At 38.2% G+C, this 25,473-nt stretch overlaps 2 protein-coding genes across 3 annotated transcripts in view; one reads left to right on the forward strand and one right to left on the reverse strand.

Annotated features, from left to right (window-relative positions):
* LOC149081801 (potassium voltage-gated channel protein Shaw-like) overlaps positions 1 to 25,473 on the forward strand; it is a 279,945-nt gene that overhangs the window by 211,360 nt on the left and 43,112 nt on the right. The window lies entirely within an intron of this gene.
* LOC149081802 (uncharacterized) lies at positions 7,727 to 17,292 on the reverse strand. The gene is made up of 4 exons (XM_089236172.1): positions 16,975 to 17,292; positions 14,438 to 14,598; positions 13,863 to 14,072; positions 7,727 to 8,108 (listed from the first exon to the last, which is right to left on the reverse strand). Exons 1-4 carry the CDS (start codon positions 17,290 to 17,292, stop codon positions 7,895 to 7,897), a joined length of 903 nt encoding a protein of 300 aa, XP_089092298.1. The 3' UTR covers positions 7,727 to 7,894.

The raw sequence follows: 25,473 nt of genomic DNA on the forward strand, positions 1-25,473 counted from the left end.
ACGCTCAATGAACACATGAACTCAATGAACAATGAACGCTCAAGAAACAATGAAAAAATTCCTTCTTTGGAAATCATATATGCCGAGTGCTACCGTACGATGGACGGTGACAGCAATCAGCTAGTGGTTCGTAAATGAAGAAAGCTCTCATTGCTTCTATAGCGTAGTGGTAGCGCACAACCCGGATTACGAGATAGTTGTAATTCGAGTCTCAGTAGAGGCCTGATGTGAACTTTCTTTCAAGAAATATCGTCATCTCTACACAAACAACCAGTTCCTGTATATCTTTGACACTTGAATGCATTTGCAAAATTTTGATATGCGTTACTCGGAGTATTGACAATAATAGCGTTGACACTAGTGGTGTCTCAACAGGTGGGAAGAGCTGCATTAATTCTGTGAAATCATTTGTTAAATTGAACTAAATTCTCCGTCTTTCTTTCTTTATTAATTTTATTTTATAATAATTATTGTATTTTTTCATCATTTCCGTAATTATTTGTCTATTTTTGGATTTTGACTTAAAAGAGAAATTGGGGCAGAAGGGAGAGCTTTTTTTTCTCCGTAATTCTTTAGTATTGCATATGCAATACTAAATAATTACGGTATTTCGGAACCTAGTTTCACTGCGTATTTAATATTTGCTTTCTATTTTATGATAGCAAACCCTTCTACCCCAATATCTCAATTCAGGCTCAAAGGGAGAACTTTTTGAACACGTTAAGATGTGGCCCTAGTTGACGCTTCAACGTGTCAATGACACAAAATCGAATTTCTTGCCCCCAAAGACCACTCTATATAAGGTCGGAAATACACTATAAAAGTTTGATAAAAGATAATTTACAAAACTTGAAGAAAACAACCTATTGATTATATACGCTCGAATGTAACCGATACGCTTATTTGTTAAATTTTTCAAGTTTCATAAAAGAAATATCATGAAACTTTCATAGTGTAATCCCAGCCTGTGACTTCTTTCTCCGTGGCCAAAACAACGCCAAAGTAAATGACGCTCAATCAAAGACGTTAGAACGGTGGGCGTAGGCACTTTAAAAAATTGTATTCTTAGAATTCATATAGACGCATTCGAGTGTGCTTGAATGTGAAAGGAGGACATTTCTAGCATCGATTAGGAGCATATCTTGTTTTATATCGTTGGAGCTAAATTGCGTATAAAATTTTCAAGGCATCGTGTGAGTAACAAATGGTTTAAAAAGCAAAATAGTTTGGGAAGAGAATAACTCTCTGTTTTTCAAGTTCAATGAATGCACACAGTCGAGCCATAATCTTGTGACCACCTCTTATTTTCGACATCATTTACGTGTAACTACTTAGATAGAGCAAGAGACATGAGACTATTTGGTGCGAATATAAGATTGAAATGGAAACATTCTGAAAAATCTATCAGTCGTTATTGTCACAGATTAAACAAGTCATTTTTATCAAGTTTTAACCCTCAGCGCGCGCGTTCAATCATGCAAGGATGATTGCAATTTTTACTTTTAAGATGAAGTTCTTATAAGTATCGTAAGTCTTAGGCAGGGATTACACTATAAAAGTTTTAAAAAAGTTATTTTATAAAACTTGAAGAACGCAACCAATAAGATCATCAGTTGCATTTGCTCGAATATGCTTATTTGTTGGATTTTTCAAGTTTTATAAAAGAGCTTTTATCAAAGTTTTAAAGTGTAATCCCGGCCTTATATAAGTATATATATATATATATATATATATATATATATATATATTCTAGTTTTATATTATTATTCTCTATTGTATTGGACGGGTGTACCTTATTGAATAGTGGTAGAGTGCTTGCCTGCCCTAATCGCTATTTCGTCGGTGGTTGGGGGATTCGAATCCAGATTCTCTGTTTGGGCCACACTTGTTTTGTTTTGGATTATATTCAATTTGCAAGTACGAGTCTGATTGCCATCTAACTTTCACAAAAGACAACTGACAAAAAAAAATTTTTTTTTTTTACTCAGCCACACTGACAGCAGCTTTTCTCTGGTTAGTAACGGTTATACGACACATACCATGCGGCGCTAAAATATCTGAAAATTGTTGAAAAAGCATGAGCAAGTCTTCCGAGTAAACCTACTTCTCTGGTTCCCGCCAATTCTCCGTAATTGAAATCATTTGGACTAACTCGATCGTCATCATTCATTCTATAGATCTTCCGCAATGCACTGTCCAGCAGCCATTGTGAACTGCAGTCTGCTTGGATCCAGATCAGAGGTTCTCGACCTTTTGTGTTTCATGCAGCTCGTTTGCCAATAAAATGAAAGACATGGACTCCTTTACGAAAATAATATTCAGGAAGCTTATACACAGCAATGCAAAAACAATGAGTTGTTACGCGGAAAGAGGCTTTCTAGATAATGTACCGAGACGAACTTCGAAAGCAAAGCCATCAATCTCTGCAGGGAATCGATCCCGATCCTTTCAGAACTCGGACAAGCACACTGACCGTTTCCTTATAACACACTCCGCACTCACACAATAGCGTTATGTACTAAGTAAACTAAGACTGCAACCTCTCTTAACTTCAGCGATTTCCCCCCCCTTTCCCCACGTGGTGACAGTAGAGATGTCACGCTACCGCGCGTGCTTAAGGAAAGTAAAATTGTATCTCTGTGGTGAATAGTGAGTGAGCTAGTCCGGACTGCATGAGGACAAGAATTCCGTTCCCGGTGGGAACCAGCATCTTTCCTTGCCGAAGTTAGTCTGCATAACATCCAGAAAGTCTCTTTCCATCGTGTGTTGTCGAACCCAAGGAAATGTCTTCAAAAGCCCCCAGGGTGTCAGTGAACCCTCGATCTACATAATTGTGAAAAGAAAAAAAACCTTTCAGCTCTTATTATTAGTTCTAGATCGCTTGTGTAGACTATTTTGGTGGAAATAGAAAATATAAACGCGAAACCGCATTTCCAAATTTCCGAAAAAAATATACAATATAAAACAAAAATTCCGAAACATTTAATCACCTACTTTCTAAAAAGAAATATAATTGTTATTAATTCCATAACTAATCAAAACGAGTCTCTAGAGTTCTTGAAATTCTTCATTTCCAAAAAAATGGCGATAACAACATCCCCTTCTCTCTCTCAGCACGTAAGTATCAGCATCACGCACACAAACACACAATTAACAGAATTTAATTAAAACATCCGGGTCTTCATAAAAAAAAAAAGAAAATTTAGTTTTACCCGGAAGTATAAAAATTATTGTTTCGGTCGTTGATTCGGTCGTTATTCGAGAGCCATTTCGTACGTTTCTAACAGAACCGGGGAGCGCCTAGAGAAGATGAAGTGCGCCATAAACATGTCACGGACCCGTAAAACAGTTGAGGAAACTGACTCAATGTATGTATAATTTTAACAAAAATGGTAAATTAGGCGCCGTTCCGTACAACCCACATGCCCGATTGCATTTCGCACCGCAATTAAGGTAATTTACACCCGGAGAGATACTAATTATATCAATTTTCGATTCGTTTATCACCCCCTTTTATGAAATTTTCCACGGTATTATATAATTGCTTCTTCTTCTTTTTTCTTTCCTTTTGATTGTGCGGTTTGACGATAACTAATTGTGCTACAAATCGTCTCATTTTTCCCGAGAGGAGGAGGAAAAATGATGCCGGGTTTGTGGAAACATCTTTCCATCAAAAATATAATTTTACCTCTTTCTATTCGGAAATTTTTGTTTTCCAATTTTTTAGAGAAAATCTTTGAATAGATCTTTCTATACGCCGTGTTCCTTTCTCATTTGCCGGCATGCCGCCAAATTAGAAGGTTACCAAATTTTTGAATGTTGTTTCGTTCACGGCACGCCAGGAAAAGAGAGGTTTAATAAGTATCACAGTATGTGAGTTCAGCTCCAATTCAATGGATTTTTATAATAAAGTTATCTTATAGAATATTCCAGAATCGGTGATTCAAATTTCCCGGCATGCCGGCTAATGCTGGGGCATACGGCCATTAGGGTAGCCATATGTTCCATAGTAGAATTCATTTATTTTCACGTAATTTCAGTCACGTCGATTGTTTTCACAAAAATACCACGTTATTCATTAGCTACGCCTGTTTGAATTTTTACTCTCTTTGCTGAAATCAAATATTAAAATTATTTTCCTTCCACACCATAAGTTACATTATGACAACTAGGACTATAAATATGCATATTTATGTGATGTCGTTTGGTTCATATATTTTCCTTTGTTGAATCCACAATCTATATATGTTATTGCCAAAGCTCGAAGTACGGACAATTCGCGACGGGGCCGGTCATTTCGCGAATTGGACAACAGTTTCGGCCAAAGTCCGAATTGCAGAAACGATTCAGACTTTGTCCAGCCATTTCGTGAAGTGGCCGGAGATCCCCGGCCAAAGCCCGATGTGCTGATGTCAGACGCCCCGTTAGGAGCCAAATCCATTTCTTTTAATCGCCAACGTGTGGTGCCTGTGTATATGTAGCAGCTATATTGGATAAGCTCGATGTGCCGAGAGAAAAAAAAATGAAATTTTGGAGAAAAACTATAAAAATAATTACATAAGCATATAACTAGCTATAATACCCGGCGCTGCCCGGATTTTCTTCTAATTGCTGGGAGGATTGAAAAAATGACAAACCATTATGAAGGCATATAAACTATTATACTTATACTGACAGGATTATAAAGAAGTGACAAACTATTGTAAAGGCATGTACATATCTGAAACGCTCACGGAAAAACACGTAAGGAACCACGATAACCAAAGTAAACATTCCGAAAGTGATTGTTGAGGCCGAGAAAAAAGTTGCTTCCCGACAGTTTTTTGTCCATTTCGGGCATTTGCCCAGCTCTGAAAAACTTTTAAAGTAGCCTATCGTTCAAGTCGGGTCCCATTTGGTATATATGCAAAATTTGGCGACGATAGATCTAAAATTGTAGATTTCTATAGAGAATATACATGCACACACACACACACACAGAAAAAATCAATTTTATGTATATAGTTTTTTCTGGCAAATTTTGGAGAACAAAAAAATTATTACGGCATCGTGACTGTGGTTTTATGGGTTGCCATAACTAATGTGGATAATTATCACGAAAAAGTACGCTAACTTGACGATGATTCCGAATATGTCTTTTGTAATTCGAGTTTGGCCAGAGATCGCCGCCCAATGTCCGAATTTTGGACATTTGCCGGGATAATTTCGGGCTTTGGCAGTAACATACATAAAGTTGTAACCTGTGTGTCCTGATGATTCATTCGTCATCGCCGAGCCGAAACCGCTGAAGTTACATACATTAAATTTGGTCAGTAGTTTCATTTCGTGATGTAAAGACTCGCTAAGAAGGGGATTTTCGAAATTCGACTCCTGGGCTGCTCAAAGGTTATATGGGGTAATCACTGCTGAGCTCAAACCGCTGAAGCTATAAATATGAAATTTTGTCAGTGCTATATATAATAATAATATAGAGACACTAAGACGGGATATCTCAAAATTCACCTCCCATAGGGGATAGGGGGTCATGAAGGGTTCAAATGTAAAATGTGGGGAATCATCACCGAGCAATTTCCAGATTACCAAATCTACGCGAGTGAAACCGCGGGTAACAGCTATTGATTTATATTTGTGTGCAATCATGCTTAATTTTCCGTCATTGTTTGCTTTTCAGAAATTTCAGTTATAATTGGTAACTTCGTTCTCAGGACCGTCATTTCAACTTTTTCTGGGGGGGGGGAAGAACATGTACTCAATGTATTTATAATTTATATATATATGCCATTTTTAGTGTATTTTCACTAAAGGTATTTGTATTTTCCCCTTGCCGGGGGGCCCGGCCCCCTATGATCCCTCCCCCAAATGACGGGGCCTGACTTCGTTATTTCCGGTGAGAATTGGTGAAATACCGTATTTTACTGTATTTAAGATCTCTATTTGCCGTATTTTTTTTCCCCCAAGGAAATTGGTCCGCCTGTGAAAGAAAAGAAAACAGTACATTTTTTTATACAGCATATTTAAAATTTAAACATCAATGTGAATGTATTGCCATCTAGTGAACATATTTTGACTTTTTTTTTTCCTCATTTTTTAAAGATTTGACTTTATATTATGCATTAAATGACCACAAAACCTGTATATTATAAACTATTTTTGTATTCTTTTATATAGTTTTGTCCGTTGCAGCTCTTTTATATAAATCTTTATTTTTCAGAAAATATCATTTGATAACAAGTTTTAACTTAGAAAGCTGTAAATAATTAAGTGAAAGAACCAGTTATACTGTGTAATCAAGTCCTTACTGTGTAGGGGCTGTGTGATTTCCCGCGAAAAAGTTGCTTAATCGCCAGTAAAAGTGATTAATTTAGGGTATTTTTCATCCAGTTTACCAACGACGCTTGGATACTCTGCATAATCATCGATGAAAGTGATAAATTTAGGGAAATTTTGTCAATCTTACCGACATACTCGGCGATAATGCATAATAACTGGTTATTGTGTATAATGTGTGTGACCGGATTATCACGTTTACCCTAAAATATACATATTCAGAAAATCTTTTTTTATAGCTCAAACTCCGTGCGCCAACAAAAGCACATGTAGTTCTCTGCAAACCCCTCTTCCAAGTCTATGTTATTCTGTAGGTATGATTTCTTAAACCTTACGGCATACTGCACAGATGATAATATACTATTACCAGTCCATGACGAACTAGGCCCCGGAGAAGTGGAAGAATCACTTTAGGAGAGCGCGAAGAGACTTTTAAGAGAATGAAACCGAGCATCGTATTAGATTCGTCCACCGCGTAACCGTGTTCAGAAAAATTGAGTCGCTCATCAAAAAGAATGCCCAAATCAATTGACCTTAGTTGCATCCGGGATAGTAACACTACCCTTCACCTCCTACGTGAATCGTGGGTTATTCGAGCCAAAATGAGTGACCATGTACTTGTCAACGCTGGAAGTCATGCTCCATTCATTGCCGATGCTGCAATTATTTTCAAGTTCGTCGGGAACAATTATATCGCTTGGATTCACGGCTACTCCCCCCCCCCCCATTAGCTTCACGTCATCTACGAATTTGCTAACCATCCCTGATCGATGCAGTAAACAATGCATTTTTTTTTATACCTATCTCCTTCAAATTTATGTAGTTTTTTTTCGGGCACCCTGTATATGCGTGTGTTTAATAGGGATATGATTGGTTGGGAACGAACGTTCGTTGCTCCTCTTCACGTCGCAGCCCAAAAGATGAAAATTTTGCCACTGCAGCAAAACGACTTCTACGCATCGATCCAATACGATGACGTCACAGGAAAAACTATTCTACGTCACACCTCGGGAAAAATTCCACCGGGAATATATAGACTTTTTTTCTCCCGTTTTAACTCGTTCCTTTTTCCTCTTTTTATCCCGTTCTGGCTCACATACAAAACGTTCCAATGAATAATTCCGGGGCGGAATAAATAAATAACACACACACACAAAAAAGGGGAATGTTTTTCCAAGGCTTTTTTTCCCCCGAATTTTTCAGGACCGATATCAATTCCTCTCAGAATATTTTTATTTTACACTTATCAACATACTATTCTCTCCTTGTTCGCGTTACATCTCTCCGGAAAATTATTATATCCCCCCCCCCCAGATTCCCGCCCAGCCCGACGTGTCGCTCCTCCTTCAGAACAAAATTTGAGAATATTATAAAATATTCAAATACACAGAGAAATATTCGAAACACGAAAATGTTTATTTACAAGTTACATGAATTGTTGATTATTTGTATACATATGTACGTACACTGTATTGGTTTATATAAATAATCAATGTTGAATAAATCGATGCGAAAATAAATGAAAATCAATCAATGGTTTTTTTTTTTCGGGGAATCGAACTCGTCTTCAGTTGGGGGTGAGAGCTTCCCTGCGCTCAGCCTTGTTTTTCCAGAGCCAGGTCCTCTCGTCCTTTTTGAATTTAGGTGTCCTCTTGCCGTCGCATCTTTCGTTCTCACACATGCAAGGAAACGCATGGTCTACGATGATGTCCTCGACCTCGGCAAATCCATCAGATTCATCCGTGTTCGGAACGTCCGGTAGGCAAACTGTCGATAGCGATCTGTGGACATTCGTTCCAGAAATCAAAATTCATTTTATACGAGGTGATTACTTAAGTCCCTCGGCAGCAAATTACTGCCGAACAGTTGGTCCCAGAGGCATACTTCTGATTAGAAACAGCATCCAAAAAACATATTGACTTCAGATACGCCATTCATATTGCAAGGGGTTGTATAGTTAATAAAATAAACAAATTACTTTTTCATTTGGTCATCTTGTTCTAAGAAACACGCAAGGGTGTTGTTGCCCTCTATATTCCCTGAAACAAATAAATCTTCACCTTTCCTAATGCAATATTTGATAATATATTTGAATTCAAAAATCGCTGATATTGAAGGGAAAAAAACACATGTGAACAAAAAAGCTCATCATGATGTTCTTTCTTTCGTTTTCAGTGATTTTTGGATTTAAATATTTCAATAAATATTCCACTTTTAAATGTGGAAATTTTTATGTTGGACTCAGGAGAGACAGAGGCAACAACTTTCTTTAATTGATTTTTAAGGACAGGATGGCCAGATAAAAAATTAGTTCTTTTTATTCTAATAACTAAACAATCCCTTGCCATATCAATGACGTATCTGAAACTTACACGTTATTTGGTTACTTTTTCTAATTGGAAGCATGCCTCTAGGATCAACTGTTCACCAGTAAAATGCGCAAAGGGATTTCAGTAATCACTCTGTATAGGAGCTTCATGGAATATACAAAATGGATAATCATGTTATATATATTTCACTGTAAAAGTTACGGAATATGAGATATCTGAACATACATCGAGCCCAATATTAACAAATTCCAATCGACTAATCTTTGACGACTATTGGGCTCATACAGCTTTTTTCTTTATTCAACAACAGCTTTAATCTGATACCAAGTTTCCTGATGTTATTCAAAAGCTCTATTCAGAGCTTCCACATTGGCATTTTCGATTAATGGTTTTAAATCTGGTTCGTTAAAATCGCAGTTCCTTGAGCATTTGCAGCCTGCATTCCAATATTCTTATTTATCACAAAGAATTTCGGCTGATTAACTGAATTGCTTTGTGGCAGAAGAAGCCTAAAAAATGTAGGACCAAGTGAGATACCCTACCACATCTGTAACCACTCGAAATGTTTTACGCACAGACGCCTCAGTGAGCAATGACAACGAAACGCCTTACAAAGAAATGAAAAATGCCTTAGGCATCGCATTGGCAGCACTGTTGATAAGATTTTCTAGTCCTATATTTTTCTCAGGGATGCGAATAGCTGATACTCATTCACTGACGAATCAGCGAAAACAGCGAATTTATACGGAAGAACCTGATGAGACGTTAAGAAACACATCCGAACCAGTTGACGAAACTTGGACCTATCAAGATACACATAAGACGATCCAAAGTTTGGCACTATGCAAATGAACAGTCACTTAAAATATAGTTACGTTCTCTGTAAATATCTAATGTAATGACAGTTCAGTTTGTTTTTTTTTTTGTTTTTTTTTGAAAAAGTTTCCATTTATAGTCATCATTTAATTATTTCTGTATGGGTGTACATCTGTTTCATTGGCAATACTTTCCCAAGATGTGTGAAGAGCTTCCAAAGAAATTCCGAAGACTTTGATGTACATACTCTTTTATCATGACAATGCAACAACCCGCTTTTCATCAAAAGCAATCCAGCGAGTTTCTACAAGAATCACGGGTTCAACAGATCCTAAAGCTTTTGGTTAGGGTTGCCAGTACCAACTCCAAGGATTTCATTCTAGAATTTAATTATCGAGCCCAGAAAAGCCCTTTAACGAGAACGTACCACGTTCAGATTTGGCCCTGCGTGTGACACCTCTTTTTCACCCGAAGTGAAAGAATCGAAAACTTCTCTCTGCCCTAGAAGATGCAATCATTATAGACTTGCAGAGCAGTATAATCATTTTTAGTCTTCGTTTCATTTATTCTGTATGGTGCATATCTGTTTCTTTAGGCCGACATTACATTATAAGAGTTTTGTAAAAGCTCTTTGATAAAACTTGAAAATCCAACCAGCAAGCTTATCGGTTACATTCAAGTAAATACAAGCGATAAGCTTATTGGTTGCATAAGTATAATTTTATTGAAGTTCTTGTATAAAACTTGAAAAATGCAACCAATAAGCGTATCGATTGCATTCGACCGAATATAACCAATAGGCTTATTGGTTGTTTTTTTCAAGTTTTTGTTAAAGATTTTTTTATCAAACTTTTATAGTGTAATCCCGACCTTATGAATACTTTTCCCAGATGTGAAAACATTCAAAGACTTTAAGGGGCATTCTCTTTCATCATGACAATAAAGTTACTCACATTACATCTCAAAAACGATCAAATTTATGAAAAAGTGACGTTTCCAACTTGTGCCGCATTGACCCTAAAACTTTTGGTTAGAGTTATCGTTACTAATTCCAACGATATTTAGCTCCAACTTTTGCGTATCGAGCCAAGAGAAAAGAAAAGTGACTAGCACCGTGCGTGATTTAGCCATTTCGAGATTCCTCTTTCTTAAACCAGGGCCACACTCGTGTCAAGGCTGGCCCTCTACGTTCCAAGGGTGGTAATGGGCAAGTAGTGTGGCCACTCCACCATTGGCAATGTTCGTCAAATGTTGGTGGCTGGAAAGTATTGGGGGGCTGGTCGAAGAGAACAACTGGAACCTACCAGTCTCACCCCCCAAATCAAAGGAGCCACCTTCCTTCCCGAACTTCCAATCCGTTTGGCCACAGATTTGCCGAAGAACGCCAGCAGTCACAACATAGTATTCGGGAAGCAAATATTTGCCAAGGGAGATTGGGCCAATTGTATGCTCAGCCCATGCCGCTGCTGCCTCTTTGCGTCAGGGAAAACACAAATATTGGAAGCAAATGTTTGCGAATGATAATAGGCCAGGCTTGACACGAGTGTAGCCCTGGCTTTACTGGAAGTGAAAGAATAGTTGAAGGGCTGACAAAATATTTTTGTCCCCAAAAGATGCAATCAACACACACACACACGTATATAACACTGATTATAGACTTAGGAGAAAAAGAAAAATGGGGGCTCAATATGCTTTAAGGGAAGTTGATACCTTTAACATGGAGGAAAACAATGCTCTAATAGAAATATCATTGAAAATACTATTTAACCACTGATTTATTTCAAATGTTTTACATGTGTTCTTGATTGTGTGCTATCCCATGCTGGTATAAAGTTTTGCACATCTTAGATACTTAATTTTTTATAAATTTTCAAAAAAATGCATTAAAAACAGCTTGCGAGCATGATAAAATACCATGGCATTAATGTAATTGAATAAAAATTGATTCAAAATAAAGGAAACTGTTAGTTCATAAAACAGAAAAGGTTAAGATTTCATTGATTCAATATTATTTAAAATTAAATTTTGAAATTTAAAACTTAATTTTCTATAAGATTGAGTTAATGAAATCTTAACCTCTTGCTTCATTTCATGAACTAAACAGTTTCTTTAATTTTGAATCAATTTTTATTCAATTACATAAATATCATGGTATTTTATCATGCGCGCAAGCTGTTTTTAACGTATTTTTTTGGAAAATTTACAAAAAATTAAGTATCAAAGATATGCAAAACATTATACCAGCACGTGATAGCACATACAATCAAGAACACTTGTAAAAAATTTTTAAATAAGTCAAAGCTTAAAATAGCATTTTTAATGATATTTCTATTAAAGCACAGTTTTTCACCCAGGTATCAACAATTAACTATCGATCTCCATCGATGAAAATCTGTAACTGACACCGCAAAGAGCATTCAAGAAGATAAAAACCTAAATAAATCGACTAGTTTTCAGTTTCCTTATTGCCCTGAAACTTTCAGAGTGACTTACAAACGCCTATAATTGAAAACAGAAGTTAAAATAAGTTATCGCAATTTCAAAAATCAAAATAACATCCCAAAAATTTAAGAAATTTTGTTTCCTTTTTCCCCTCGTCAACTTCCCTATACGTATATAAAATGAAAATAAAAAGCACATTTTTTATTTTTTTGGCCGGAATGATTAATTTACTGCCCCAGGATTTTTTTTTCGTTCCTGTTCCACTCTTTCCTTCAGAAGTCGGTCAGTATCCGGATAAGGGAGAAAACTGGATGAGGGAGGGAAAAAAAAGCCGATAATCTTTTCTGCCTACGAAAATATTCCTCAAAAAAGTCAGTAGAGAAATTATCTTCGAGACATGATAAATTAGTTATATAGAGGAAGAGTGGGGGAAAAAAAGAGACACTAACGACACAGTGTATTTTGAGTACAGTGACCGTTCACAGACTGCGTGGCGGGAACAAAAAAGCCGATGCCCCGTTCAACCATAGAAAAACATTTTCACTATAAAGCCAGTGGCGTATCGATTCACTCGGTTCTTGGAACCCATGCTTGATATAATGAGTGTTTTGAAAGATAAAGATGGCTGGAAAATCGACTTTTGAATAGGTACACTATATCTCCAAGAATCTCTTGAGTTACTTATAAAGCCAACGAGACTAGCTGGGGAAGGCCCTATAGATCGTCATTAATTTGACGTTCTTAATGTTCTATAACCCAGGAATTCTTGATCTTTTTTTCAGCCGCGACTCAAAATCAACAACAAGATCAGCTTCGCGATCACCATGAAACTGTTTTGTGTTTTCTTGGAAATTAATGGAAACCAGTGACATTGTAAAAAGGACACATTTATAAAATGACTTGGAGCTCCTGGAAACCCCAGGCTGGCTGATCTGCCATATTTGTGTGAAGGGTGACGTCAATATTATTGCTAACAGTGTGTCTATAGCTGTTCCCTATGCGGGTTTTTTAACGATAAGGCGTTACGTTACTTTGACCAGAAAATTGGTTTTGCCAAATTAAGATAGAGGGTGAGAAGTCCTCTCAGTATATTTAAGGCGCCTTAACAGGACTGTGGCCTTAGAACAGTGCTTCCCAAAGTGGGCAATATCACCCGATGGTGGGGCGATGGAATGATCCTAGGGGGCGATAAATCCTATGGATTTAACATAGGATCCTATGGGTTTACTTGAGTTGGGGAGCGATGAGAGAAAAAAATTTCCGAAGAAGGGGGCGATGTGAAACCAAAAGTTTTTGAAACTACGTCTTAGAACATCACATTATCCTTAGGCTCCATGATGTTGAGGTGGCCCTGCATAGAACCTCCGCAAGAATGGAGCTCACTGAACTTTAGTCCAGGGGTCCGGAGACCGACCTTATTTTCGTTCAGTATAGATTTATTCAGAAAAAAATAACCAATTCAATAAATTAATAATATCTCGCTCCTAATTGAGAAATAACATTAAGAAAACGTGTTCCGAAGTCGGGCCATAGGCAAAAAAATGGTTAAAACACACTGCATTAGCTGACTGACCAATAATCCTAACGAGTACTTATGCTTTTCCAGCCTTTCAGACGCTGCTTCTTTCCGATTGATCTTTGAAGACTTAAATTGAGGCCGCATGAGTGTCACACGTACGTCTAGACGGATGTCGTTTAAACAAATGGAACTATTCCTGATGATGCCAACTGCCAGCATTGGGAAAACGTTGAGAACAAAATGATTTCGTACCGACAACTGCCCCTGTTCCGAAATATTTTCTTTCGATTGATGATGACCGACAGACCAGACACGACCCAGGCTCTGTCCCTCCCGGGATATAAGCCTTTTACCCGTGCGAGTTGGGTCGCGCTGGGAAGCTGATTGATGATGACCATCACAAAAAAAGCCTTTTCAAAATAACTCACCGCATGTCCGCGTCTGGAAATTCCTCCTCCAACGTGGTATCTCCGTCATCGACGTCTCCTGTGGACACGAGCCCATCGACAGGATTTCGGATGTTGCCGTCGCTGTTGTCGATATGGACCTGATTGAGCATTCTTTCTTCGTCCGTGGTGTCTACCCGTTCCCCGGAGTAATACGTTGGGAATCCTGCCCATAAATCATTGTGGCTTATCCTGAAAATTAAAGATTAAAATTCCTTGTGAAGGCCTCTTCAAATTTCCCATGATTGGATCCGATTTAAATATTATCGACATGACAAGGTGATGCATCACAAAGTTTGGCAGCCAAAAGTTATTATGCTTTGGTTATATATAAGGGGGCCCTAGTCGATCCTAATTTGATTCTTGCGTCATCATTTATGGTTTCGAAGGAAATATTAGCGAGAAATTTCAAGACTCTATCGAGGAAAACTTATCTTAGGAAGACTTGGATCACACACATTGGAAGGTATATAAATTGGTTTTCTGTCGATAAATACTACAATCAAGGGGCTATTCCGGTAGTATAATGAAATAATGAATGAAAAAGGCCACATCACCTATGTCGTTGCGTAGAAATCTCCTGATCGCATTCCTCGACGAACATAGTAGATTCAACGCATGCACCTGGAATCAGTGGCGGCGCCATCGCATTATCGGAATTGTGCCGAATGATAGCGTATGTTATGTTAATCTTCGTTTCTTTCCCAGCTTCATTAACCTGATTACGTGAAGAAATGGTTAAAACAATTTAAATTTCCAAGAACTGATCAATCGGGAATAATGAGTCGAGCGCTGTGTAAAATGCTTCATGTGTGTTCATGAAAACGCAAGAAAGTCGAAAATTATCTGCACTTTCGTCATACGTCGTCTTCAGGATTGTCTGCACAGGCATGCTTAGAGTTGGTAAATTTTTACCAATAGTAAAATTGACCACAGTAAAATCCTATTTTACTGTGGTCAAATGATGTAGAAGTTTAAAGTTGACAATCTCATTTTTCTTGCATATGTATCATCTAAACGCGGCTGCTCCGCTAGCAACATTTGTACCAATGAAAACAATGAGCAGTGATCCTATTTTTCTGATTGGTGAGTGCCCAGAGGCACATTTATGATTTTGTCACTTGCAGTTTATTCAAATTTTGCCATCCTTTTCTCGTTCTGATTTGATGTTCTCCACCATCAATTACTGAAATGTGCTGCTGGAACGAACTTCCGCCCCGGGTTATGGCCCGCTAGATCCTTCCCCTCCTGGAAATAAGCCTGGAGGATCACAACACAATACACGGACAGGCCTCCACCACATGGAAGTGCGTACTCGTGGATGCAGTTATCTGCTGTATCCACGAGATCCAGCAATTTTCCTCAAACGCCGACGTCTATTATCAACGAATGTGTTGGTGTCGTGTGACACTGCACGCCTAGCCACGGCCAAAAACACCGTCTTGACCATTTTACGTAGGATTCAAAGCTATGCTGGAAGGTAAATACAGCTCAGATCTCGTCCCTTTCCGAGTACCACCTCTTTGATCCAGCTAAAGTATTCTTTACATGATCGTTCATTTTTCTAAGGACGTGGGAAGTGATGCATAAATTGTACGATCATTTCATTTCATACCGTGCGGTTGGGACGATCAACCAAAAAACTTTCTTACACTATGGCAGGGGTCTTACCGCATTTTCCACGGGGCAAATATAGCCCTTGAAGCCATTTGCGGTGGCTCGCCGACCGTTTTGAGAAAATAATCTACTTTCCAAAAGGAGATTAAATATTAAAAACAAAATTCATTAAAACCCCACTGCCAAACTGTACTGTGGTAATTTTCAACTGTGAGGTGCTTTTGATGCATTAAGAGCACCGTCTCAACGAATTCAGGAGGATCGTAACCCAAAATTTTGAGAACCCCGGTTTCATGTTTCGGTAGAAAATAAAATCATCATTCAAAAGGTATAAATAAATACAGAGAATTGCTGAAAAAACCCTTAAATGAAAGAAATAATTCCATAATCATTGTGGTAATTAATTTTGTAACTACTTTTAGAGACAAGCTCAGAATTATTGAAAGAAATCATTTTAAAATCACATTTAAAATCTATTTCAGAATTATTGAAGATTCATATTTACCTAAAGAAATAGTTTTAGAATAAAAAAAACTGTGGAGCCCCTGTTTTACTCGAGGCCCGCTGTACATTAGATTAAGTCCTTGTGAATCTGTACAATCTTATAATTCTAAAATTACATGATGTCTTAGTAGCCCGTGGGCTTCATAAAAACATAATTTGACCTGGAAAAAGTTGTAACTCCCCCCTCCCCATTCTAGGGAATACGCAAGCGTGTGAATGGTTGCACCTAGCACATCAGTGTTTACGTAGAAAAAATATACAGTCGAATCCCGTTATAACGAACCAAAAGACCGGAGAAACCAATTCGCTATAACGAAATTTCGTTATAAAGGAATTCCAGGTGTTCGCATTATTCCTATGAAAACTTATCTGCTGGGGTTAGAAAAGTGTTCGTTAAAACGAGATTTTCGTTATAACGGAATTCGTTAAAACGGGATTCGTCGGTATATACTCGTACAATTCAGTATACAGTCAAACCTCGTTAGTGCGTCACTCCGCTTACCGGGTCACGTTTTGGAAGTCCCAATTGTCCTCAGGCAGGAACTGGCGCAGCTATGGCTTACTCCGTTTAGCGAGTCACTCCTCTTACTAAGTCATATTTTTGCTCTCTCAAGAGTGACTCATTAACGAGGTTTGACTGTATTTGTGTTTTCTCGCGGTTTCTCCAGTTCTCCAGTATATTTGTGTAAATGGAGTAAAATTAAACATTGTGTAATATTTGACTTCACTTTATTACGCATATAGCAATCGCAGCCATGCATTCAACGGCCTTTGGAGCTTAAGATACCCCTTTTTGAATAGTCCAGTGACTATATCTGACCGAGATAGGAAACATTTCACAATCTATATTGTGTCTAATCTTTGATCTATGCGCATATTATAATACGGCACCTATTAAAAATGCCATAAGAACCTAATCTGAACGTATCGGCTATAGCTTTAGCTCTTAAGTAGAATATTTTTCCACAATTACCTGCGGGTCAGAAATCGGTGGACCTCCGCTCAATCTCAACACTGTGTGCCCGGGATCCTTGTCTTGTTGTCCCGGTGGCCAACCGGTCTTTGCACCATCTTCATCACTGTTCGTCCATCCCTGGCGATTGAACGAGGCCGAGAACAACGACGGGGTCTCCGGAACGCGTTGATTCGCCTGTATTGGCATGACCGGGGGCTCGATTGAAGTGACTAGAGTTTGATCAAGTGGACCCTCTCCTATTTCTCCAACGGGGACTTCGTTCTCCTTCTGCAGCATCGGAGAATTTGTTTCTTTCGGTGAGTCGATGGAAACCATTAGCAAAATCTCGTAAAGAGGGGAAAAATAGTTACGACACACGAAAAATGAATTTTTCTTATTCCTTTCTGGAACTACTCGAGCTTACTGATCAGAAATAAAACCCATTCTAAAGAAACTTGAAGCTTTTTGAAGTCTTTTCAATGGCTTATCTCATTTTTTCATTAAGAATCCGGCCAAATAATTCAGCCGGTCTTGCTACCATCTTCGGACCATAATAACTCATTATAAATGACAGGAATGTCGCTCTCCACTTGTTATTACAAGATATACGGAAGACTGGATGTTGTGAAGATATTTATTATTTGAGATGTTAATTTTTTAAGGAAGGAAAAGAAGTCCATGAGCTATTAGCGGATCGGTTTCACCGTCCATTGCACGGTTCCGTTCGGCATATATACGCTCTAGCGAAGGAAAATCTCTATCTCCTCTGTAGCTTAGTGGTCAGAGCACTCGTCCGGCAATCGAGGGACCCGGGTTCGACTCCCGGTAGAGGCAGAGATGAGTTTTTTCCTTCCTTAAAAAATTAACATCTCAAATAATAAATATCTTCACAACATCCAGTCTTCCGTATATCTTGTAACTCATTATAACTAACACACGATAAATAATTAGTCAATAATTCCTCACAATATTTAAATGAGCTCGAGTGGTTACGGAGCTAGCTTCTGACTCTATAGATTCGAATCCCGGTTAGCATGGATGTTTACTAACACTAACAAATTCCCAAGACAGATCTCACGGATCTCTTTATAATATGTGGAGATCATCCAATTTCTGGTATGAAATACAGATGGCAGCACTTCGCGAACACTAAACTGGCATAGCTCTGACATCATAACTATGCTAGGTCAAAGCATAACACTTTCCGACATTTACTAACTGTTTATAAAATCTCCAGATGAATGTTTATGAGTTGCTTTCACGGTTTAGTAGTAGTAGTAATAAATTGTTAAAAGGGGGGAGTCCCTCAAGGAAATGTCCTTAGTCTCATTATTTTTCACTTTTTATCGATAAGCTCGATCAGGGTATCGATGGGATTCTTAGCAAATTCACAGATGATTTAAAGATTGGGGTGGAAGTGGGTAGTCGGGAATCAAAGCGAAATGAAGAGGCTCCAAACGAACTTCAATATGATTGCAGCGTTGGCTAATGATTTGAGCCATGACCTTTAGCGTTGACAAGTGCATGGTCGCTCATTTTGATTCGAACAACGCACGTTTTACCTTACGAGTTGAATGGTGGTGTCATTCCGGATGCAACTAGGATCACCGATTTGGGAATCCTCATTGACGAGGGCTTAGGTCTCCCGAACATTGATCAGCAGTGGTTAAAAAAGCATACAGAAGGCTCGGTTTCATTCTCAAAAAGATCTCTTCGCGTTCTGCCAAAGTGATCCTTCCACTTTTTTTGGGGCCTAGTTCGCCCTGGATTGGAGCATTCCGTTAGGTTTTGGAGGCCATACTTACAGAGGGCATTGACTTGGTCGACGAGTGGGGGGGTCAGAGGAGAGCCACGCGTGCTCTTAATGGTACACGTGGCTTAAGCTATGGGAAGACTTAATTTTTCGAAAATTTTTACATGGTCGAAGTATTTAAAATTTTAAACTGGAGGGATTAAATGGACCAAGAATTATTGATACATCATCAATCAACTGCTTCGACAGGGGAACACCAGTATCGATTGGTAAGGGATAATTCTAGGTTGTGGTGTGTCGCAGGGATTTTTTTTCTCTTATAGGGATGTGAATAAATAGAATAGCTTACCTAAGAGGGCAGTGATTTCTAACCGACTGACATGTTTAAAAAGAAATGCGATAAACATATTGGGATAAATTGGGCTATCCATACTTAAATGAGACACAACCATAATTTTTTAAGGGTGGTATATTTGTATTTTATCAAAATTATTGGTTTTTATTGCTCTTATTGGATTGCTGTACAATCGACATCCGTATTTTTTATGGGCATCTTTTTTAGCCACCTCGTTGCGCATTTTGTCTGTTGTGGAATTTGCATTTGTATTTTTATAAACTAATCAGTAGTGGTTCTTGAAAATGAAATCGCATTCATAGTTTATATACACGTTTGCTTCAAAAAATTAGAACGTCTAAGAAGTTTATGAGCACAGTTCATATAATTCTCAAGTTAGAAAGCCGACATTTACAGCATGGCTGTAATTTACATTCCATCTTCTAAGAGGTTCTTCTTGAGCATATCGTTTGCAAAAAATTCGGATAAAGTGGATCGAATGGATCCTAAAATGCTAAATTAATTTTTCCTCTTGGTTTAAAAAAAATTAGAACGTCTGACTCGAAACTGATTAATGCATGAATATTTTATGCAAATTCCCATCAACTTGATTGAATAAGTGCTGCATGTCTTTCCAGATTTTGTATGTGAACCTAGAATAGTTCAATCTTCGCACCATGAAGGCCCGTCATTTGGGGGCCCCGGCTTTTGAAAAAAAAAAAATATATATATATATATAAATACACTGAGTACATGTTCTTTGTTCCCTCCCCCCCCCCCACTTCAAAAAGTTGAAATGACGGCCCTGGCATCGTGTGTGACCATCTTTGCTCGTGACCATGGATTTTATGCACCAAGACATTGAATTGTAAGTCTCCGGCGCAGATCTAAATTGGACCTCAACCATGGATCCTATCATCGCTATTGCAGTGTTGACAGCAGCTGATAAGCAGCTAATCAGCTTTTTTTCTTTTTAGCACGACACTGCCATCTCTTGATAGGATCAGTATCCAGGCTCAATCATCGAATATCATGAAACCACCGAAACATCGATGGCATCGATGTGCATTTACTATCTAAGCAAATGCGCACTTAATTTTGCGTTTGCAGAAATTTGTCGTTTTCCTTTCTGTAATGATTGAACTATTCTGGGTTTACATACATAACTGGGAAAGACATACAACACTTATAAACAAGTTTAATGTAAATTTGTATGAAAATATTCATGCAATAATCAGTTTTAAGTCAGATGTTTCAATTTTCAATTTAAAATTCAAATGGTCTATTTTCGGTGTTATCATACGAATGCAACAAATACATAGGAAATTTATAGCGACGGAGAAGTGCAATTTGATGACGTATTCTTATATGGCATCAAATAAAATTTTAAACACTTGTTATGTTAGAAAGAAACGAAAACATCCAGATGCAGTATGTAAATAAATTCAACTGTTGCGTTATATAAAAAAAAATGCATGAGTAACAGAAAAGCATTAAGAAAAAAATACCATCAAGTGAAGTTAAGTATTGCTTGATACGTTTTTTATATATGTAAAGGATGACAAGTTAGTATTGTGAGTGATTTCTGGTGGTAATGTATTGTAAAACTTTGGGATAAGTAAAATGATTTTAAAAATGTTTGAGAGGTTTCAATGTTTTCAAACTTCCGGAATGTTCGAATTTTTTGAAACCAAGAGGAAAAAGTAATTTGTCATTTTAGGATGCATTCAATCCACGTGTACTTTATCCGAATCTTTCGTTACCGATATGCTCAAGAAGAACCTCTTAGAAGATGGAAATGCTAATTACAGCCATTCTGTAAATTTCAGTTTTTTAACTTGAGCATTTCGTGAACTGCGCTCATAAATTTCTAAGACGTTCTAATTTTTTTAAACAAACATGTATATACCGTATTCAAAGAGCGGCTCTAGTGATAGGTATGTTGTTGGAATCATATATAAACTGTGGATATGGTTTGGAGATAGCCCTCCCGTGCATAAAACAACAAGGGTAAGACAAAAATGTATTTCTACAGGAATGTCACCAACCTCACACAGAAGAACTCTTCTTTATAAGAGGTTGAGGCGTCATTCTGAATCCCTTGGTGCCGCTTCCAACACTGTAAAAATTTACTCACATTGGTTTCTAAAACTTAGAACTCTTCCCGGACATCTCCGTTTCTAAAAAGTAAAGAAATAAAAAAGATGGATGGTAACATTTTTCCTACGGAACCCCCTCATCGCATAAATCTTCAACTTCATGGAGCTCTTGGACAAACTTTCACTCATGAGAGAGAAAAGGATTAGGTTGCGCAGTTCCCGAGTGAACGGCCGTAAGAATAAATGGATCCATCTTACGTCCACGTAACCCTAACAGGAAGGTAGGGGAAAAAAAAGGGGACTCTTGTTTCTTATTCTTCTTCTGGTTAGAATAACTTCGAAGACACGAAAGTGAATTTCCCATTTAACATATGAATAGCGAGTCGAAAAATTCCGAGATAACATCAATTCAAAAGGCAATAAATTGCCCGTAATGTCAATGCAAAGGAAAAGTTCTTTGAAGAATTCTTTCAAGTTTCGAAAAGATCTCTTCTAGTAGATGATTGGATCATTTGCCTATTATACAGAGATTCCCCCCCCCCCTCCCGACGTGGTACTGTAATATATAATGGACGATTTCTCTGAACGACACAAAGTTGTTTACCCAGAGTATCTTGTCAATGTTTGTCTTTCCAATGGGAATCAGGGAATTGAATAGTTATGGTAGTTGATGGTAGTCTCATTGTATCATAGAGGAGTCTCTTCTCGTTATAAAAACGGGAGGGCAAAAAAAAACACATAATCATTTTCGCCTCTTGCCATTCATTTCATTGATTCAGTTGCGTAGATGGGTTTTTTCCTCTCTCCTTTTGTGAACGTTTTTTTCAGCTATTCCGTCTTCAAAGGCCTTACTAGTACTTTTTTTCTGCCAGATTCTTTGTTACCATTAGAGAGAGAGAGAGAGAGAGAGAGAGAGATCCATGTTGCTTCCAGGGAAAAGTAGCAGTCATCCGAATGGGTGAAAAAATAAAAACTTGGGGAAAAAACAAACACCTATTCTTCCCCTAATGGGATTGCTTCCATTTATTTTGCTTTTTTTATCCGTGAATAAAAAAAAAGGAAAGTATTCAATGAGAGAGAATGAATTCAAGAGAGAAGTCTTATATAAGAACCCATATGTTTTATATTGTCGGTTTTGCTTTATTTACTCATTCTTTTCCATTGGGAGGCACGTCCGTTGGCGGTAATGGCGATAAAGTGAGTTTGAATCTTATTCATGTATTTTTTCTTTTACTCTTATTGGTTAGGTTAAATAAATACGTGGTTATTCACGCTGAGGATTTCTCGTCTGTCGTTTAATGTGGAAGAAGACACGCCATGGAATTCGTGGTCGTTCGATGTGGGAATAAGAAATTAAATGGCCAAGTTTTTTTTTAATAATTGTTTTTAAGGAATAAAATGAGCTATTTTTCAAGTCTCAAATACGTAACGCCCACGTTGGTTATGTAATATTGAGTCAGCTGCCTGATGCGATTGTGGTGTATTTGTTTATCTGTTGGAGGTTTTTGTTTGAAGTTTTGCATATCCCGCCCCTTATGTACAGCATTTCATGCACAGTTTTTGTTTGTACCGCATGTCTCATACATTATTTGCGCCGTATCACATATATTGTTTTTGTGCTACTGCATGTTTCTCTTAATCGCGACTAAAGTCGCTGGGGGATACTCTATTGCATGTCCCGCCAAGCTGCCGATGTTTGGCGAGAAACCTAACACACACACTTCCGCTGACTGTCACCGCGGAATGAACACGCATAACACAATCGTCCTGAAATTGTTAAGTTTATAAATTATATAGTAATAAATATATTATTTTAACTCGCATAACCATGATTTTTCTTCAACTCCCCCTCCCCCATCACTCACCAACTGAACAGAAGAATGGGTTTTGTTTTGAGGGTGGAGGAGTTGTTTTGAAGTTTCTACCAGATAAGATTCTTATTTAGGATTCCAGTGTGTGTGTGTGTGTGTGTGCGCGCGCGCGCCTGTGCTACTTCCTTCTTACGTCAGATATTTTTTGGTCTTTCGTGGACAATACATATATTTGATTCTTAGCTCACAATATTTCTTCGATGTTGATGTTTATTTACATTGGGTGATGATATGGTATGTAGACTCACGGCTATTTCCTTTATGTTGTCCAGAATAATAGGCATGGTCAGATCATTACGTAAGTTCTTATTTCTGATAAAGTAGAGGGCCTTTAGGAATCTTTGACGTCTCTTTTATACCTTTAACGTCTTGTTCTTTAAGTTTTGCATGTTTCCCGTATTGCTTTTGCTTGCATGCGTGGTGAGTTTCTAGTGAAGGCTATGGAAGCAGAATCAATTTGTAAGAGAGGTTTACAGCAGTTTGTTAGTTTGTTTCACATGGAATTCTTCATGGTTACAATACTTTTCCACGGAACTCAAAAAAACACCATGCTAATTTCTCCAATGCCGATATCTCTGTTGCAACGCCAAAGGAAAACTTTTGCACAGCCCATGATATTCTTTCTTTCTTTCAAACCGAACACATTTATCACCATGGGCAGTTTACTATATCTAGTGAGTTGTGGCAGAAGTGCTATGAACCTGCTGCCATCTATATTCGAGAAGTGAAGTGTAATGAATGAATATCTGTATCGCTTGTAGACCTGTTGCTCTCTGCGGCGAGACTGTTTAGCGGGAATATCGGCTCGCATTCACGCCTCGAAGTTGGGAACCACAGAAAACTAACTTCGGCCAACCACCATGGCGACGGTGGAGCCCCATGATATTGCGGAACCCCAGAAAAGCTTTCACAGGGTTCGATGGAACAACAGTTGGAAATCTATGCTGTTATAGTACGGGTGAAATAAAAATTCGCCAACTTTCCAAACTTTACCAGTATAGTGCATCGAAGCTTACGTTGTTATCATGCGATAACTACTCACTATCAAAGGTTTTAACAGAGCCAAATGCGTGATTCTATGGCTAAAGAGCAGTCTCAGCCATTGCCCTTCGGGATTTAAAGAATTTCTAGAGGCGTTGACCACGTCGGAAAAATCCCACCATATACAGTCGGATCCCGTTATAACCCCAAGAGTTCAGTTTAATCAATTCGTTATAACGAAATTTCGTTATAAAAGAATTCCATGTTTTTTCATTGCACCTATGTAAATTTATCTGAGGGAATCAAGCCAAGATACCCCTTCACGACACTATAACAGTTTTTCGATGGGTAAAGGGGAAACATATTTTATAATTCTTTATCGGTATAACATTTTAAACTAATTATGCCAGGTGTGCTCAAAGCCCGAGTGATGCAGTAGTAAGATGCTGTGGTTCCAAACTTCGAGGCACAAATGTGAGCCGATCTCCCCATTAAAAAGTCTCGCCACGGAGAGCAACAGACCTACAACGATAAATCATTCAATCATTACACTTCACTCATAGTTAGAAAAACTGTTGGCAGATGGCAGCTCTACACATAACAAGCATTACACAGAAACAAACTTCACACCAGGTTTCACTACACATACAAGCACATTCCTACATGTGCCAATTCTTTAGAGGTTCCGGAGAGGAATATGGACGAGGTGCATGTCTGATTAGTAGTAGTAGTAAGATGCTCGTCTTCCACCATGAAGGTTAACGCCAAAGTGCAGGAGTTCGAATTAAGAAGAACATCGGAAACAAGTCTTTACCTATCGATTCTGGGAAGACCACCGACAGATGGCGCTTCCATTTCCCACCCAACTCCAATGGTTGGAAATTCCCGTATGGAGATATAACCGGAGTTGGTGTGCGATAAAGTAGCTGTGCTCAAACGGTTGCTTCAATATAACTCTCTCTACTAGCACCAGTGGGAATACGAGCCAACGTATACATATCAGCGTGAATGCGAGCTGATATCCAATCTTTCCGCAGAGAGCATGCAGATGTTCAATACGGTACTCACATGACACAAAGATTCGGGCACCTGTGATTTTAACTTGAAAATATGGAAGGTAGATGGCAGTACCACTGGAGCGTAAAACATGCATAACGTTGACAATTACAAGGTCCAGGACAGGGTGTTCAACCTTTAGCAGAGTTTGGGCTACTTCATTGATTTGAAAACGTGTAATACCACTTAATTAAATTATCCGGGAACATACTGCGGTACTCTCAAGTGGTCTGGAACTGTGCAGCGAGTCACTTGAGTAATCTCTAAATGTCCACCGGCAACGCGAGTACTCTAGAACTGTGCTGTGGTGATCTGCAAATCAAAAATTAACAACATTTATTGCCATCACGCATAATATTATTCAAGAAAATAACGGGTTATAACTGATTTTATATATAGAACTTCATATGATTCCTGAGATCA

Source organism: Pholcus phalangioides, unplaced genomic scaffold (assembly GCF_987345545.1).
Source record: "Pholcus phalangioides strain wild (caught in Gottingen) unplaced genomic scaffold, Ppha-v1.0 ptg000009l_1, whole genome shotgun sequence".
Classification (NCBI taxonomy): domain Eukaryota; kingdom Metazoa; phylum Arthropoda; class Arachnida; order Araneae; family Pholcidae; genus Pholcus; species Pholcus phalangioides.

Bases quoted from the DNA above. Each gene is read 5' to 3' on its own strand.
- LOC149081802 (XM_089236172.1), bottom strand. From the start codon at position 17,292: ATGGTTTCCATCGACTCACCGAAAGAAACAAATTCTCCGATGCTGCAG. The intron at 14,599-16,974 runs GTAATTGTGGAA...TCACGTAATCAG, and splicing joins CACCGATTTCTGACCCGCAG to GTTAATGAAGCTGGGAAAGA. The intron at 14,073-14,437 runs GTGATGTGGCCT...TTTAATTTTCAG, and splicing joins ATTTCTACGCAACGACATAG to GATAAGCCACAATGATTTAT.